The 17,062-nt window shown below is 46.2% G+C and overlaps 1 protein-coding gene across 1 annotated transcript; it reads left to right on the plus strand.

Annotated features, from left to right (window-relative positions):
• On the plus strand, positions 9,676–16,610 carry DMRTB1 (DMRT like family B with proline rich C-terminal 1). Its single transcript, XM_018046498.1, has 4 exons — positions 9,676–10,261; positions 11,873–12,078; positions 15,074–15,272; positions 16,546–16,610. The coding sequence occupies exons 1-4, from the start codon at positions 9,676–9,678 to the stop codon at positions 16,608–16,610; spliced, it is 1,056 nt and encodes a 351-aa protein (XP_017901987.1).

Below are 17,062 nucleotides of genomic sequence, written 5' to 3' on the forward strand. Positions count from 1 at the left end.
GAGAAAAGAGACGAAGTCAAACAGCAGTTGAAGAGGTTGTGTAGATAAAGACCACAACAAACAATTCTATGGAGCAGGTGAGAAGTACAACATCTGAGCAAAGAGGGCATGCTCACAGGGGCATTGGTAGCTGAGTTAGACCCAATAGTACTAATATTTGTTTTGTTTTTACTTGCTAATTTGATGGGGAAAAGTATTTTTACACGCAGAGAAATTTTCATGGTATATATAACTGATTACATGTAGTTTTGATAGTCCTATCAAATTTCCATAAATTTTGGGAAACCTTTTGTCTTAAAAGATGACATGTCCCTATAAATACAGCATTTAAAGGGGCTAGTAGTTTTAATATCTCTGTCCTTTGTTAAAATGCAAATTTGGTTTAACACAAAATGCATGAATTAATGCCAACAGATGCATGGTTTCCTAGTAAAATCAGAGTAAAAAGAAACAAAGGACACACTAATATGACATTGTAAATCAACTATACTTCAATTTTTAAAAAGAGAAAAGAAGAACAAAGCAAAGAAAGACTTAATCTTCCTTTGTGTATGTTCCCTGTCTAGTTTCTTAGAACAGTAATTCCTGTTTATCCAAAAAACAAAAACACACCCAGAATTTCCCCCTGTATTCTATTTCTGTGAGAATGGCTAGCAAATATCAGGAATTTATCTTCCAAAGGACCGTTTCATTTTATGTACAGCATCAGTACAAATTTAGCCCATATTATAACTGTGAACAGATGGCAAGAAATACTGCTCCAGAGATAGGCAAATTGGGTTGAGAACCTGATCACTACCTATTAGCTGTGTTACCTTGGCTGTCTTTTAACTTCTTGGCACCTCAGCAGTAGTAGCAGTAGTAATAATATTTGTGTAATCGCTGTAAATTCCAAAGTGTCCCATGTTTTTCCCATTTAGTGATATTAAGATTTAATGATGAAGTAAGTCAGAAAGAAAAAATATCAAATAAAAACGCACATATATGGAATCTAGAAAAATGGTATTGATGAACCTATTTGCAGTATAGGAATAGAGACACAGATGTGGAGAATGAACTTGTGCACACAGTGGGAGAAGGAGAGGAAGGGAAGCATTGAGAGAGTAGCATTAAAATATATACATTACCCTGTGTAAAACAGAGAGCTAGTGGGAAGCTGATGTATAATATAGGGAGCTCAGCCTCGTGCTCTGTGATGACCTAGCGGGGTGGGATGGGGGAGGGGTGGGAGGGAGGCTCACAAGGAAGGGGATTTATGTATACTTATGGCTGATTCACTGGAGAAGGAAATGGCAATCCACTCCAGTACTATTGCCTGGAAAATCCCATGGACAGAGGAGCCTGGTAGGCTACAGTCCATGGGGTCACGAAGAGTCGGACACGACTGAGCGACTTCACTTTCACTTTCACGGCTGATTCACATCGTTATAAGGGAGAAACCAACAAAACACTGTAAACCAATTATCCTCCATTTAAAAATAAATTTAAAAAATAATTTACATCTTAAAAAGCATTAAAAAAAAAAAAGGAATGAAAAGGACCAAGAAAAAAAGATTTAACGAATACCTAAAACTTTGCAGGCAATGCAAAATGTGGTCTCATTTAAACCACACAACAACATTTTTAAGGGAGGGACTTTTATTTTCTTCATTTGACAAATGACAAACTGAAGCTTAGAGAAATTAAGAAATTTCTTACGCAAGGTATACATACAGGAAGTGTCAGAAACATGTATGCCGCTGCTGCTGCTGCTGTCACTTCAGTCTTGTCCGACTCTGTGCGACCCCACAGACGGCAGCCCACCAGACTCCCCCGTCCCCGGGATTCTCCAGGCAAGAACACTGGAGTGGGTTGCCATTTCCTTCTCCAATGCATGAAAGTGAAAAGTGAAAGTGAAGTCGCTCCGTCGTGTCCAGCTCTTAGCGACCCCATGGACTGCAGCCCACCAGGCTCCTCCGTCCATGGGATTTACCAGACAAGAGTACTGGAGTGGGGTGCCACTGCCTTCTCCGAAACATGTATGAATGGCCTCCAAGTCCATATCTTAATCACTGCACTATACTAACATCACTTAGTTATTTCATTTACTCTAACTATCAAGTAAGATCTCTGATTCTTGCAGGATTAATGAGATAATGAATATCCAGCATAGTGTCCAGTGTCTGGCCGATGGTTAGCATGCATAATGTGATGTCAAGGAAGAGGAAAGGGGGTGAGGCAATGGAGAATGGGGAGAAAGTAGTATCTCTGACTTACCCAAGGCCACCTCCAACTAGAAGACTCAACCTTTGCATGGAAAAGAGAATATAAATATCTTGATACTTTTTGTAGATTATGTATTGAAATAATGATTTTTTTGATGTATTGAGTTAATGTTATTTTTTAATGTGTGTGTTTTTTTAATGTTTTAAAATGTAGCTACCAGAAAATTACATGTATATCTCACATTATATTTATATTGGACAGCTCTGAAAGATTTGTCTGCTCAGTCCAACCTCTGCTTCTGAAGACTAGGTTTTCAACAGCAGCTCAAAGTCAAGCTGTTTTGCCACTGTCATGGGGTGCACACCACTTTCATAACATCCCTTCCTCACTCGGGCTGCATTACCTTCACTAATTTGAATGTACTCCTGTCCTTTAGGGCCATTCTCATAGGATCAAAACACTCATGCTTTAGAATTAGAAGTATTTATCTGACTAATAGAATATGTTAGCTTCTGTTGTTGTTCAGTCACTAAGTCATGTCCGACTCTGCGACCTCACGAACTGAGCACACCAGGCTCCTCTGTCCTCCACTATCTCCCAGAATTTGCTCAGATTCATGTCCATTGAGTCAGTGATACTATCTAACCATCTTATCCCCTGCTGCCCCTTTCTCCTTTTGCTTTTAATCTTTCCCAGCATCAGGATCTTTTCCAATGAGTCAGCTCTTTGCATCAGATGGCCAAAGTATTGGAGCTTCAGCTCCAGCAACAGTCTTTCCAATGACTATTCAGGGTTGATTTCCTTTAGGATTGAATAGTTTGCTCCTTGCAGTCCAAGGGACCCTGAAGAGTCTTCTCCAGTAACACAATTTGAAAGCATTAATTCTTCGATGCTCAGTCTTCTTTATGGTCCAACTCTCACATCAGTACATGACTTACTGGAAAAACCATAGCTTTGACTATATGGACCTTTGTCGGCAAAGCAATGTGTCTGCTTTCTAATGTGCTCTCTAGGTTTGTCATAGCTTTCTTCCCAAGGAACAAGCATCTTTTAATTTCATGGCTGAAGTCACCATCCTCAGTGGTTTTGGAGCCCAAGAAAATAAAATCTGCCACTGCTTCCACTTTTTTCCCCTTCAATTTGCCATGAAGTGATAGGGCTGGATGCCATGATCTTAGCTTTTTAAATGCTGAGTTTCAAGCCAGCTCTTTCACTCTCCTCTTTCATCTTCATCAAGAGGCTTTTTAGTTCCTCTTTTGCTTTCTGCCATTACAGCGGTATCATCTGCATATCTGCATGTCTCCTGGCACTCTTGATTCCAGCTTGTGATTCTTACAGCCTGGCATTTCACATAATATTACCATTTATGGGGTTCTCCAGGCAAGATTACTAACGTGGGTTGCCATTTCCTCTTCTGGTGGACCACGTTTTGTGGAACACTTCACTATGACTCATCTGTCTTGGTGGTCCTGCATAATGTGGCTCATAGCTTCACTGAGTTATACAAGCCCCTTTGCCACGACAAGGCTGTGATCCATGAAAGGAATATGTTAGCTAGAAGAGTCTAATAAAATTCTAGTTTGCATTTTGAATCTTCAAATGCCTTGATATTATTCTCAAAGGAATATTTTCATATTAGCTTGTTAGGTTAAATTACCAGCAAACTGCTGTGTAAACTAGGAAAGAAAGAAGGGTGTTGTTATATACTAAGGTAACATCATTACTGTGATACATAGTCCATCAGATTCTCATAAGATTCCAATCAGAGGGCTTACGGTGGATTATTTACATGCTACTTGATCAATAGAGTCCTTTAGACATTTAATATTGCTAAGAACTCTGGAAACTTAATTAAAAAGCATATGATGTATGTATTTCTCCTCCCCAGAACCCACCACAGGTGAAGAATTATTACTACTAGGAGCACTAACGTTGCTTCACATAAATACCAACCTTGGTCTGCTTGCCTGCTGCACAGCAAAGCCAGTTTGCTAGTGAAGGAAAATACTGCTTATTTGCAGGGCCCCAAGCAAGGAGTATAGGCAGCTCATGGTCAAAACACCTGATCTCCCAACAGCTTTCAGGGAAGGGCTTTTAAAGGAAACGTTTGAAGTGATGGTTGCAGGGGGATGGCTTTCCTCTCATTGGTTGGTGGTGAGGTGACAGGGTGGTGTTTCAGAATCTTATTTATTAACTTTCTGGTTCCAACCAGTCTGGATCTAGTGCTCCTGCTCAGCATGAGGTTGCCATCTTCTACCCTGGTGAGGGTTTGTTTCAGTTCCTACAGAACAACTCAAAGATACGCGTCAGATTGTTATATATATATATATATATATATATATATATATATATATATATATATCCCTTGAGGAGGAACTAAGACTCTTTTATTGCTGAACTATCATTTCTTGACTGCTTGCTTTTCCTTTGTTTCTGCATTCCCTCCCTTTCCTAATTAATAACTGATTGAATCTGTTCTTTGGAACACAGTGAAGGCCTAGGAGGCTAAAGATTTTTTTTCTTTAAAAGAAAAGGGAGAAACAGAGGGCTTCTGTACCCAGGAGGGCCCTGCAGAGTCATGCTCCATTTCAATAGTGACTACTACAGTTTACTTTAAAGGACCCCCTTCACATGGCTACTGCTTAACCTTTCCAGTCTCCTGGCCTCACTGTCCTACAGCCATGCTGCAGCCTTAAACATGATATTCTGTTTGGGATACACCTCTCCTGCACCTGGCTAATTCCTACACATCCTTTAGAACTACCTCAGGAATCAGCCCCTCAAGAAGTCTCCCTTGATTTCTTGATCCACATTAGGACTCATAACATCCTACCCACCACTCCTCAGCTTTCTTCTGGAATTGTTTGTTTACTGTCTATTTGTCAGCTAGAATGTATGCCTAAAAGTAAGGATCCTGTGTTTTTATTTACTTCTGTGTCCCTTATGCTTAGCACATAGTTGACACTGAATGAATACTGGCTATGGGCAGAGAAAAGCAAATTAGCAGGGCATCCTAGGAAATTTCCCCAGGTTGCTACCACCTTTATTTACCCTCCTTTGCCCCAACTGTAATAGGATATGTAACAAGACAAGCATTTCTATTGATCACCAATGCTTTCTTGGGGACAGCACTGCATTTGCTTAGAAGAAATACTGAGTTAGTAGATATATGGTTAAGAACATAGACTCTGAGGATAGATTTCCTGGCTCTGAATCATGGCTCTGCCACTCAATGGCAGAAAGCCTTGGGCAAGTTACCTAACTTCTCTAGGTACTGGTTTCATCATGTGTAAAATGTGCGGTGGAGGTGGGGGGAATAATAATACCTACCTTAGAGGGTTGATTTGAGGATTATATGAATTAACACACATAGAGGAGTTTATCGGAGAAGGAAATGGCAACCTACTCCAGCACTCTTGCCTGGAAAATCCCATGGACGGAGGAGCCTGGTAGGCTGCAGCCTATGGGGTCGCAAAGAGTCGGACACAACTGAGCAACTTCACTTTCACTTTTCACTTTCATGCATTGGAGAAGGAAATGGCAACCCACTCCAGTGTTCTTGCCTGGAGAATCCAAGGGACAGAGGCCTAATGGGCTGCCATCTATGGGGTTGCATAGAGTCAGCCACGACTGAAGTGAGTTAGCAGCAGCAGCAGCAGCAGCAGCAGCAGCAGCAGAGGAGTTTATAATTACTGGCACATACAAACACTTAGTAAGTGCTAGTTGGCATTACTACTGTTATTATACCATCGGGGGTAAGAGGTAATCTCGAGGAAGCAAAGTTGATCCTCAAATTCCGCTTGTTGGGAGAGTGGTCCTATTTACTCTTCTTGTTGTTCAGTCACTCAGTCTTGTCTGACTCTTTGGGACCCCATGGACTAGCACGCCAGACTTCCCTGTCCTTCACTATCTCCCAGAGTTTGCTCAAACTCATGTCCATTGAGTTGATGATGCCATCCAACCGTCTCTGTTGGATCTTATTCACTCTGGGCTTTCTGTTTTGTGTTATATTGGAGAAGTTGCTGGATCCAAGTTAATTTACTGTGTCAGTGAGAAATGAGATGCTTTTGATATTGGCAGGAGAGGGAGGCAAGATTCATTTGTACATTCAACAAATATTTACTGAATGTCTATATTGTGCTAGATATAAAGGGAAGTAAGATAGTCACAGCCATTACAGAACTCTCAAAAATCAAGAAGAGAAAAGCTAGAGAGCCTGGGTAGTGAGATGAGGATGGGGAGGGTGGGCAAGGTGGAGGGGGACCAGATCAGTTCCTCTCCAGTGTGTGTGGCACAGCAGAGGAGGATCTTGAGAGAAGAGAAACACTAACACAGGATTTTAAAGCATCTGCTATAGGATATGTCATGTAAATCCTCCCCTCTACCACCTACAAAATCTTCAGTCACATTCTCATTGCTCATGAGAGAGAGCCTGAAGAAGACAGCAGATATCTGGGTTATAGCTACTGCAGGGAAGATGCTATAGGCAAAAAAGCCCTTCCTTACTCTTGCATGCTACCAGTGAGGAAACATTACAGTGCACACAATATTTAATGATTACAAGTGATACCCCCATGCACAGCATAATACAAGACTCTTTAAAATAAACAGTATCAATTACAATCATGTTAACTGAAGAGAAGAGCCATTATAGAAGGTAGGAAATTCAGGACTTTGTGGAAGAAGCAGCCGTATCTAAAGCTGGGACTAGATATGACTATCTACCAGCCCCTTTGTGGTTAGTCAAGCTGGTGATTCCTCAGCACTTTAACTTTTTTATAAACTTCCGCTTATGATGATGCAGACCTTCTTAAACATAAACATCCAAATGTTTCAGTGTAGGGAAGGAAGGGGTCTACTCTGTATTTACTGCTCTCATTCTTCTTTGACTTCCAGCTTTTCAGTTTTACATCTTACTATCTTTTAAAATAACAATTTAAATAAATTTGACACACATATATGTATATATTCAGCAGCCTAAGAAGTAATCAGCCATCAACCCAAATAAAACAAACCTATCAATTTGCCTGAATTTCCAAGCATGAAATAAATAAGGCTCTGATGGAATTTACCTACACAAATTGAGACTTTGAGGGGAAGAGAGAAATAAACTAATCTTTTTCTCTTATTTGTTTACTGTATAAACCCTAGAGTTTCTGCATCTTATGACTATGGATTTAAAAGATTTATGGTTATTAACATTCTCAAAGCAGTATGCAAATTCACATCACCTTGAGTATACTTTGCCCCAAAGTTATGAGTAAAAATGGAAGCATTTTGCCATTAAAAAGGCTAAAATAAATGAATTCAAATGGTTGTCTTTGAATAGGATTTTCCTTTAAACCATTAATAGGAAAATGAAGAGATCCTGAGTGGTCAAGCATGAAATGTAAACGAGAGTAGTTTTCATGTTTAGGCCTTATCAGCTGATGTCACCTGATGTAAAAATTTAAATTTGATAATGCAGAAAATGACCTTATAATTTGCAGTATCATGAAAGAATGCAGTTTGTGCCCAGATTTTTTGACAGTAGTATTGAAACTATGATTTTTAAGTAACATTTTCAAATGACAAAGTCAGTGAAAAAAATTAGACATTCTGAATTAAGTGAAGTCAGAAAAAGAACTTGTCTGTGCTTTCATTTATGGGACCATATTTTTTAAATAAAAAATTAAGATACAGGCTGTTAGAGCAAAGCAGAGACAAACCTAGATCTCTTTAAATGGATTGAAATAACAGTGACATTCTTAAAGGGTCAAATAATACAGGAAACATATACTTCTGCCCTCTTAAGATGAGTAATATATTTCTTCAAAGCAGGAAAAAAACTTTACAAACATCTTTTCAGCTTTCCAGTATATAATCAGCCTCAGAATGGCAGGTTATATTGGTTACCTATTGTCAGGTAGTTGGTGAGAAATGCAAAGTACACCTGCAACCAGCGGCTCAGGAAGATCAAGGTGAACACCAGGCCTTGGCTCTCACTTCTACCATTCTGTTACCAGGTACAGAAAACTTCAGCGAAAGGACAATTAAAAAATACACATTTTAGCCAGGTATTTGTATGGATGTGAGAGTTGGACTGTGAAGAAGGCTGAGCGCCAAAGAATTGATGCGTTTGAACTGTGGTGTTGGAGAAGACTCTTGAGAGTCCCTTGGACTGCAAGGAGATCCAGCCAGTCCATTCTGAAGGAGATCAGCCCTGGGATTTCTTTGGAAGGAATGATGCTAAAGCTGAAATTCCAGTACTTTGGCCACCTCATGGGAAGAGTTGACTCATTGGAAAAGACTCTGATGCTGGGAGGGATTGGGGGCGGGAGGAGAAGGGGATGACAGAGGATGAGATGGCTGGATGGCATCACTGACTCGATGGACATGAGTCTGAGTGAACTCTGGGAGATGGTGATGGATAGGGAGGCCTGGCGTGCTGTGATTCATGGGGTTGCAAAGAGTTGGACACGACTGAGCGACTAAACTGAACTGAACTGAACCCCCTTAAAGGTAATGATTAATCCTATAATGACGTTTGTTTGTTTGTTTTTTCCTTTCTTTCTTTCTTTTTGGGACCTAAGTGGGGGAGTGGGGGGGGAGACGTCAGGGTGTCACAAATTTCTATCAAACAAGAAAATGAATTAGCTTAGCAGTCTTGGGAAAACTATGAAGTTATGGCAGCTTTGCAGGTGTCCCAAGATTTGGGTTGCTTTACAGGAATAACTGAATTCATGGCACAATTAAGTACTGGTTCAAGCTCATGCTAAAATATCCTAAGTCCCTTTTACTTTAAATCATTCCAAGTATGCTTTTCTTTGGAAGGCATCAACTGCAATATGCCACTTCCAGAGATGCATTCCTACACCAACAAGACTTTAAAAATGGGAGTTACTCTAAAGGCACACCCTTGAGCAACCATCATACCGCACTGAGCTCCTGAGAATATTCTGGAAGCATCACTGTGAACAGTTGCTTCTCTGTAGAGGAGAAAAGTGAAATTAAACAGAAGCAGCAGCTTCTGTATGGAGAAACACGGTTTGACACTTGGAATCCTTTTCTACTGCAACAGGTTTACCAACAGCTGCGTTCCTCTGGAGTTTTGAATCTGTGAATCCTTGAGTATCACTCCGCCGTTTTTTTTTTTAATTATGAAATACCTTCTGTATACCGTACGGCAGGAAGAGAAAGTTTGGAAATTACATGCATAAGACTCAGCTAACCCAGATGACATACATGCAATAGCATTACTTGAAGAACTTATTCAACCCAATCCTTTGCATCTTGTTAACCAAGGCACAGAACCTCTCCAAATTTTGCACCAAAGAAAAGAGAGAATGCAAGGGTCTTGCTGCAGCTCCTGGGACGCACTGAACACCACCTTGTTACAAGTGTATCCAAAGCTCCCAGCACCAGGGACTTGGGCGGACTGCTTCTCTCTGTTTCACTGTCCCTGAAGCTTTCAGAGGAGACGGTTGTGCTATGAATGCAGACCTTACAAATCAGGCCAAGAAGATGCTTCGTACCCCCAAGTGCTCGCGGTGCCGGAACCATGGCTTCCTGGTACCAGTCAAGGGCCACGCGGGCAAGTGCCGCTGGAAGCAGTGCACCTGCGAGAAGTGCTACTTGATCACCGAGCGCCAGAAGATCGTGGCTGCACAAAAGATGCTCAAGAAGCAGGCCTCTGGAGAGGAGCAGGAGGTGCCCCTGTGCGCACAGGGACCCCAGCAGGCCCCCGGGGGCACGGCCGCCACCCCAGGCCCAAGCTTCTGCCCGCTGCTTCCGCTTGCCCCTTTGGGAGACGCGCAGCCGGGCCCTTCGGGCCAAGCGGCCGCCTGCCTCCCTGAGAGGCCCCCGCGGGGCCAGAGCCCCAGCCCGAGTGCCTTCCAGCCCGTTCTGGGCGGCCACAACCGCGGCCACGTGGGCCTGAGCGAACAAGCAGCCAGGGCCAGGCCCAGCTCTCTGGAGCCCCAGCTGACGGCGGAGGCCGCCGGCCGGGGCTACCCCGGCTGCCTGGAGCTGCGCAGGCTGCCGCGGCCTGTGCCGAGCCCGCCGTTCACCGACTTCGGTAAGATTCCCGGTGCCCTGAGCCTTTGTCCCGCTGTTGGTTCCTCTCCGGGCTGCCGCCTCCCCACTTCCCTCACTCTGGCGTCCCAGGCCAGCCGCGGGTATGGGCCCTTGGGGTGGGGGTGGGAAGATGCTTTCTAGAGGGAATCTTGCTTCGGGATACCTTTTTCTGAGTAGGCATTTGGGTTTGGTGCCTTTTTGCAAGAAGGTAAAAAGAGAGAAAGGAATGGGTGGTTCTGAGGGGGTAATTTTAAAAAACATTTAGCTATAGTCTCTGCTTTTCCATTCCGGGAGAAAAAAAAAAAATGGCCGCAAAAAAAAAAAAATGGCCCCCCAGTCCGCTTAGCTGAGGCTCCTCCTCGCAACAGAGAGGATCGCGGGAGAGTGGCCATATTGCGCTTGCGCAACTCTTCCCACCCTTTTCTGGTGCTGGAGGCTCCTCCCCCAGAACGTCCTCGTGGGTGGGCCAGCGCCTTATGACTGCACCTGCGTCCCTCCGCCCACCCCTCCCCCATCTTCTGTGCCCTAGTCTGCTTGCTCCTCAGCCGTGCTCTGGCCCAATGGCTGTGTATGGGCGTTCTTCCCACCTGTTTCCCAGGCATGGATGGGAATGAGACCTCTTCTCTGCTCCCTACAAGAGAACAGTCTATTGAGACGTGGTTGCTGTTTTTCTCTCCTCCCTCCACATGCATAAATTACATTGTTCCCTAGGTATTGTAACTTTCACTATTATAATTTCAAGTCACATGTAGGTTTGAGACTTTTAAAAAGGGGCTCATTTTGGGTGCAGACACGTGTTTTCTTGGTTTTCTCTATGGCAGTGTGGTAGATAGAGCGCAAGTCTGAGTCAGGACGCTGAGGGGCTGCTCACTTGTAATCTTAGGCAAGCTCCTTCCTTCTGTGACAGCCTCGCCCCTCTGTAGGCTAAGGGGATTGGCCTGATGCTCTCCGAAGGCCAGTTCTGCCTTCTGGGATGTTCTAGGAAAATATAGGTCCCTAGAGAACTAGATGAGGAAGACAGATCTGAAAAGCAGTTCTAGGAGAAGGTTACCTTTCTACGGATATGGAGCCTTTCTTTGTTCCATCAACTGAGCACTGTGTGCCCAGCACTAGTGATGAAAAGGTGAAGGGGGGCGAGTCAGATTCCTTGCCCTCAAGGATCTTGTCCTTGTGAAAGAAAAGGACATCACAGAGAACTCTAATAACCAGTGGTTTAGCTGTGGTCTGAAGGAAGATCAGGAGCTGAGCACTGAGGATTCAAGAAGGCAAAGTGGGGTTAGGAAAAAAAGCCTTCCAAGCAGAGGGGACAGCATCTGCAGAGGCCCTGAGGTGGAGGAGAAAGAAGGCGCTACTAGTGATCAGTGAGGCTGGAGTGAAGGCAGGAACGCAGCCTGCCTGGGCTTCATGGCTGGGCCAAGGACTTTTGCTGAGAGCAGTAGAACATGGTTGAAGGGTTTAAAAAGCAGGGAGGATCAAAAGCATAATGGATGTGGGAGTTGTCTGTGAATGGATATGAGTGTTTATTTATACTGCTACCTTCAGACGATAATATGGTGCCCTTTTTTCTAGCTCCATGTGTTTTTAACACTTCCCTCGTTGCGTGTCTTTTCAGGGCTCCCTCTGAGCATCAACTCAGATTCTGTGGTGGGGTCTGAGTGCCTGGAGAGAGAACCTCCCAAGCTGTACCCCAGCTGCTCCAGCATGCACCCCTACCGCCCTTTTCCTCTGGGCTACCAGGATGCGTCCTCAAGTGTGGGGATCCCTCTGCAGCAGAGTTTCCAGCACCTGTCTTATAGCCACTACTATGGAGGCGGCTTGGTGAGTCCCATTCCTGATATTTTCGAAGTTCCTCCCTATTTCAGCTGCCCTGGCTGCTTTAACAGACTTGCTTCCAGGCAGCCAGCCATTGTGCTCACTCTGTACCAGGACATGGGCAATGGGTGGAAGGATACAGCATTGGCCTTGTATGCTGTGCACCTCTGGGAATGCACATGTGAACACGTTGGCCTGGGCTGTGGCGTGGGCTAAGAGACTCTGGGAGCTCAGGAAAAAGGAATGCAGACACATCTCAGATAAACCTGGGGAACAGCCACACAGGAACCTGAATGACCACCAGCCTTGATCCATGGAATGCCAGTCAATACTAGGTACCAGACAGGAAATAGCGCTTTCCTCGAGCCACACATTTGAGGGCAGAGTCAGGAGCAGACAAAGGTCCCCTGCTGCAAAAGAATGGCCCACTTGAGATGGCAGAGGGCTTTCAAGAGGATAGGGCTCTTAAGCTTAGTCATGAAAAATATGGAGACTTCCCCCAAACACTGGTCACCTTAGGAGATACTTGTTGAAAAAAAAAGGGGTAAATTTAATCATTTTATAAGGTCAGTGATCAGTTACTAACTGGTGTGCTCTTTGAGCCTAGAGTTTTGAGTTCTGGAAGTTCTGGATATATAAGAGTCGTGTGAGATGTGGGTCAGGTGACCAGCTTTTGCAGCAGTGGTTGCCAGCTCCTTCCATCTTTCTCCCTTTTGGCAACCCCAGAGGGCCATCAGAACTGCAGAATAGCGAGAGGCCTGGGTGACCAGTCCTGACTTTGGCTCGTAAGGCTGGACCTGTGAGGGAGTTGACTGAGATGCAGCTCACATTCAGGGAAGTGTGGACCACTGTTACTTTTACTTTCTTCCTGAGCTACAAGCCCAACCCTGTGTGTTACAGAGATGCTGCCTTGGGTGGAGGGTAGAGAAGAGTGAGTAGAGAGCAGGTTGCTTTGGTCTAATGTGGAAAGTAAGAGAAGGGACCAAAGTTTGATGTTAACGTAGTGAAGTCATGCACTGCTCCTGCTTCACTGCAGCAGCATCTTCTCTGATCCAGATATTCTGAAGTTTTATTCAGAAATCATTTTCCATTCATTCAAGGGGAAAAAGTTTGAACACCACTGGTCTTGATCATTTCCAGGGTGCCTACTGGCCCTTGTGTAAGCCTCCAAGGTACATGTTATTTTCTCACTGTAGGGCAGAGGAAGAAGGCTCAGAGGAGTAACAGATTTGTCCAGGGTCACGGAAGTGGGGAACAAGGGACTGGGATTCAGATTACACAACTGGTCAGTGACAGAATCGGGACAGAGGCTAGGACAGACATGACCCTGACTCTCACCATCCCGCTGCCCTGCCTGAAACTGAGGGTGGGGTGCTGGCCACCCCACTGCAGCCCAGGGAGAACACGGCATCTCTAGCCTCCACACAAAGAGAGGGGTCTTGGCCAAATGGAGCACACACCCACCGTCTGCTCGCACAGAAGCCTGGGGCCTGGCGTCCAGGGCAGGGCTCTGATTGACAGGCTTGCCAGACGGCCTTTGTTAGGAGTGTGATCTCAGTTGGTTTATCTGGGCCCGAGCTGCCACCACCAGCCCCAGGCAGGAGCTGTGATCCAGGGAGAGACTTGGCTGAGAAGCTTGGAATGAAAGACTAATAATCCCCCTTCCTGCCCCCTTCACGTCTGGATAGGGGATCACCCATTCATTTGTGAAGCTGTTTCAAACCCAAGAGGCTGTGAGTTGCTTCATCCTTGCCCTGCTGCCCCTGCCCAGCCTCCCAAATACTCCCTGAGCCGCCTTCTCTTCCTGCCCTGTGCCACCTGCTGCTTCTGTGCTCTCTCTTTTCTCTTCCCACAAAAGAGCACAGGCCTGGAGTCAGACAGACCTAGAGACCAACCCTGCCTTTGCTGCCTACTCTCCACGTCACCTGGGCATGCCGCCGAACTCCTGAGGGCCTTGGTCAGGTTCTTAGTCTCTAGCATGGGGGTATCCTCAGGCTGTTGATAGATTCTGGGTACACAAAAGTGGGCTTTCTTCCCTTCCTTGTGGTCAAATTAAGTTAGGAAGTGCTGGGTTCATGTAAGCAGATTTAATAGGCTCATGTGTAAGTCATCGATGTGGGGGCAGTTTTCAGGGCTTCTCAAATTCCTTGGGCAAAGAACACTTCTAAGAGCACTGAAAAATATCTTGTGGGACACTGAATTTCTTTGGCACACAGCCTGTGAAGTGCTGCTTTGGAGTACCTGGATGGAGGAGTAAATGATAATGGCTTGCCCTGAAATTTATGATTTTCTATTACATTCATGTCTTTCTCAGTTAAGCTGAGCTGTGTGGTCATTACCCCTCCACATCCCATTATTCCAGCCTTGGGGTCCTGTGGTATGGAGTTAGCTTTCACCTTCTGAAGAAGGAACATAAACACAGAAGGGCTGAAGCCACTTTTCCTGAGGTCACCTAGCTCCCCTTGCCTCAGTTACAGCTGCACTATACTGTCTGGTTAGAATGAGGGGCCCACAGGCCCAGTGATGCTGGAGTCTTAAGTCATCACATGTGCCAGAGGTGGGACCCCAAGTAGGTGGATGCTTTCAGACCCTTCTCTGGTGCAGAGCAGTGGAGTCAGGCTGACTTGGGATTCTCTTCTGCCTCTGCTGCTCCCCAGCTCTGGCCTGGGCCTGGACCGTCATCTCACTGATGCTGGGTTTTGTCGCTACAGTGAGGATGGTTAATGGACCCTCCCTCCTAGGGTCGTCAGGATAGAATGAGGCTGTGGACATACTCAAATGCAGCTGCTCCCCAGGCTTCTCTGTGTTGTGCCTGTGTCCGTCCTTGCCTTCAGTCAGCTGGCAGGGGTTTGCTGAACACCCTGTTCTGAATATCCTGTGCTCCACTGTCTGGGCTGCAGAGATGAATCGCCTCCACAGGGAGCCCCCATTCAGGGGCCTGAATGTGGGATCGGCCCCCTGGCTCACCCTCTGCCCTCTGACTGCTGTGTGTGCTCCGCAGGTGGCGGAACCCGTGGGAGACTTCCAGCCGAACTACTACCCACCGCTGGGGCAGCCGCCGCTGGGGCAGCCGCCGCAGCCTCAGTTCCTCCCGCCGGGCTTGCTGTCTGCGCTCCACTTCCTCCTGCCGCCGCTGCCCCCACCGCCTCCAGCAACCTTCTCGCTGACCGTCCTGTCTGACACGGACAAGGAGAACACCGGTGAGTGAGGCCCCGTCTTCCAGCTGCCGAGGGACGCAGGAAGACTCTGGAGGATGGGGGTCCTACTATGACGTGGGCGTGGAGGGAAGGGAAATGGAGAATAGGATTTTCAATGTCCTGGGCCCTGGGGAAACCCTTTCCTGGCACCCCTCTCTAAATTCCATACATGAACTTCTAGGGGAGGTGAGTCCCCATTCTCAGGTGAGGAAACTGTGATAGAACCCTGAGAGGGTCTCACATATGTACATGGTGCAGCTCGGATTCCAACAGAAGTCTCTGTCTGGCTCCAGCTTCAATGCTAATTTCCTCACCTTAACAGTTCCTGTGGGCAAAATGTGGAGGATGGCACGTGCGTGGTGCCGAAAGACCAGAGGTGCCAGGCCTCTCTGGCTGGGGAAGCAGCACGTGCTGAGCCTGCCTGGGGCTGGTGGGGATGATTCCTCTGGCTCGGGCCACTCTGGCTTTCACAGCTCAGTCACTGGTACACCGGGTGATCTTGGGCACTCACACCCTCCTCTGGGCCTCAGTCTTCTCACCTGTAAAGTGGGCCCTGTCACAGGGTTACTGTGACGGTTTTCTTTTGAGGGCCCTTGAAGCTTTAAAAGTTCTAGGATTTTTTCTTCCCTCTTTCAGTCCTCCCCTGAGGCTCCTTAAGAAAAGAAACCAAGGCCTGTTGTATGTCCGATGCCTAGATCTCTTAACTGGGGAAGTGGTACAGTGTGACTTGAAGTACGATGGGCCTGGTGCTGCACAGCCTGGGTATAAGTCCTGGCTCCAGCACTTGCCCACGGTGTGACCTCGGGCAAGTTCATTCACTCCTTGGTGCTTCAGTTTCGGTATCTGCAAGAGCAAACTAATGAAGGGTCCCTTCCCTCATGAGGTCATCCTGAGGATTAAACAAAACCTAAAATGACGAAGGCATAGGTAAAGATTGTTCTCACTGTTGTCCCTAATCCCCATGCCAACCATGATGCTGCATGGTAAGCACCTTCTAATGGACAGAAGGAGACACTGAGGTTCAGAGCTGAGAGTAGCTCGTTTCCTGCCACCCAGCTTGTGACAAGCAGAGCTGGAGTCTGAACTTGAGTCTATATCCTCTGGCCAGGGCTAGAATCCCAGTTTCCTGACTCCTAGCAAATTAAAAGTAGGAATGGGAATAACTAATTCTCTACAGGGACTGGCAATGATGGTGATGCCTTGTAGAAAACTTATGTGTGAAAACAGGTGATTTCCCCTCTTTCTCAATCCAGCCCCTCTTCTCTGTCCTTCACAGATGACCAGGATGTGGAGGGGCCGAGTGAGCCCAGCCAGCCATCGTCCCAGGAGCAGTCCGACTAGGCCCAGGCCCTCAGGCCAGCAGCATGGGGCCTTGGTTGCGGGGGGGTGGGGGGGTGCCGCTTGCAGCAATGATTTTCTTGTCTCTATTCAGTGATATGTAGGGAGGAAGGGTAGTGATAAGCTAAGGTGGCCGTGAATTCCCATTTCAAGATAGGAGGAAGAGTGTGGTTGCTAAGGTTCTCTCAAGCCTGAGACACGGGGCTTGAAAAGGAACTCAGAAGATGAAGTCACCAGGGCTCGGCCAGAGCTCTGAGATGTGGGAGGCTGGCGAGAGCTCACATTTCGGAATGAATTTAGCCGGCTCTGTGTTGGTTGCTGTTAGTCAGATTCACCCCAGAGGCGGCCTTTGATTTCCTCAGGTCCTGCTGCAGGGCGGAGGCACTGTCTACCTCATCCTCTGCTTCTGCTGCCTCTGTCTGGTCCCCAGCAGGAGGCAGCACAGATATCAGGCG

Source organism: Capra hircus, chromosome 3, assembly GCF_001704415.2.
Source record: "Capra hircus breed San Clemente chromosome 3, ASM170441v1, whole genome shotgun sequence".
Classification (NCBI taxonomy): Eukaryota; Metazoa; Chordata; class Mammalia; order Artiodactyla; family Bovidae; genus Capra; species Capra hircus.

Coding starts and splice junctions, on each gene's coding strand:
- DMRTB1 (XM_018046498.1), top strand. CDS start 9,676: ATGAATGCAGACCTTACAAATCAGGCCAAGAAGATGCTTCGTACCCCC. Junction 10,262..11,872: donor CCCGCCGTTCACCGACTTCG/GTAAGATTCCCG, acceptor GTGTCTTTTCAG/GGCTCCCTCTGAGCATCAAC. Junction 15,273..16,545: donor CACGGACAAGGAGAACACCG/GTGAGTGAGGCC, acceptor TGTCCTTCACAG/ATGACCAGGATGTGGAGGGG.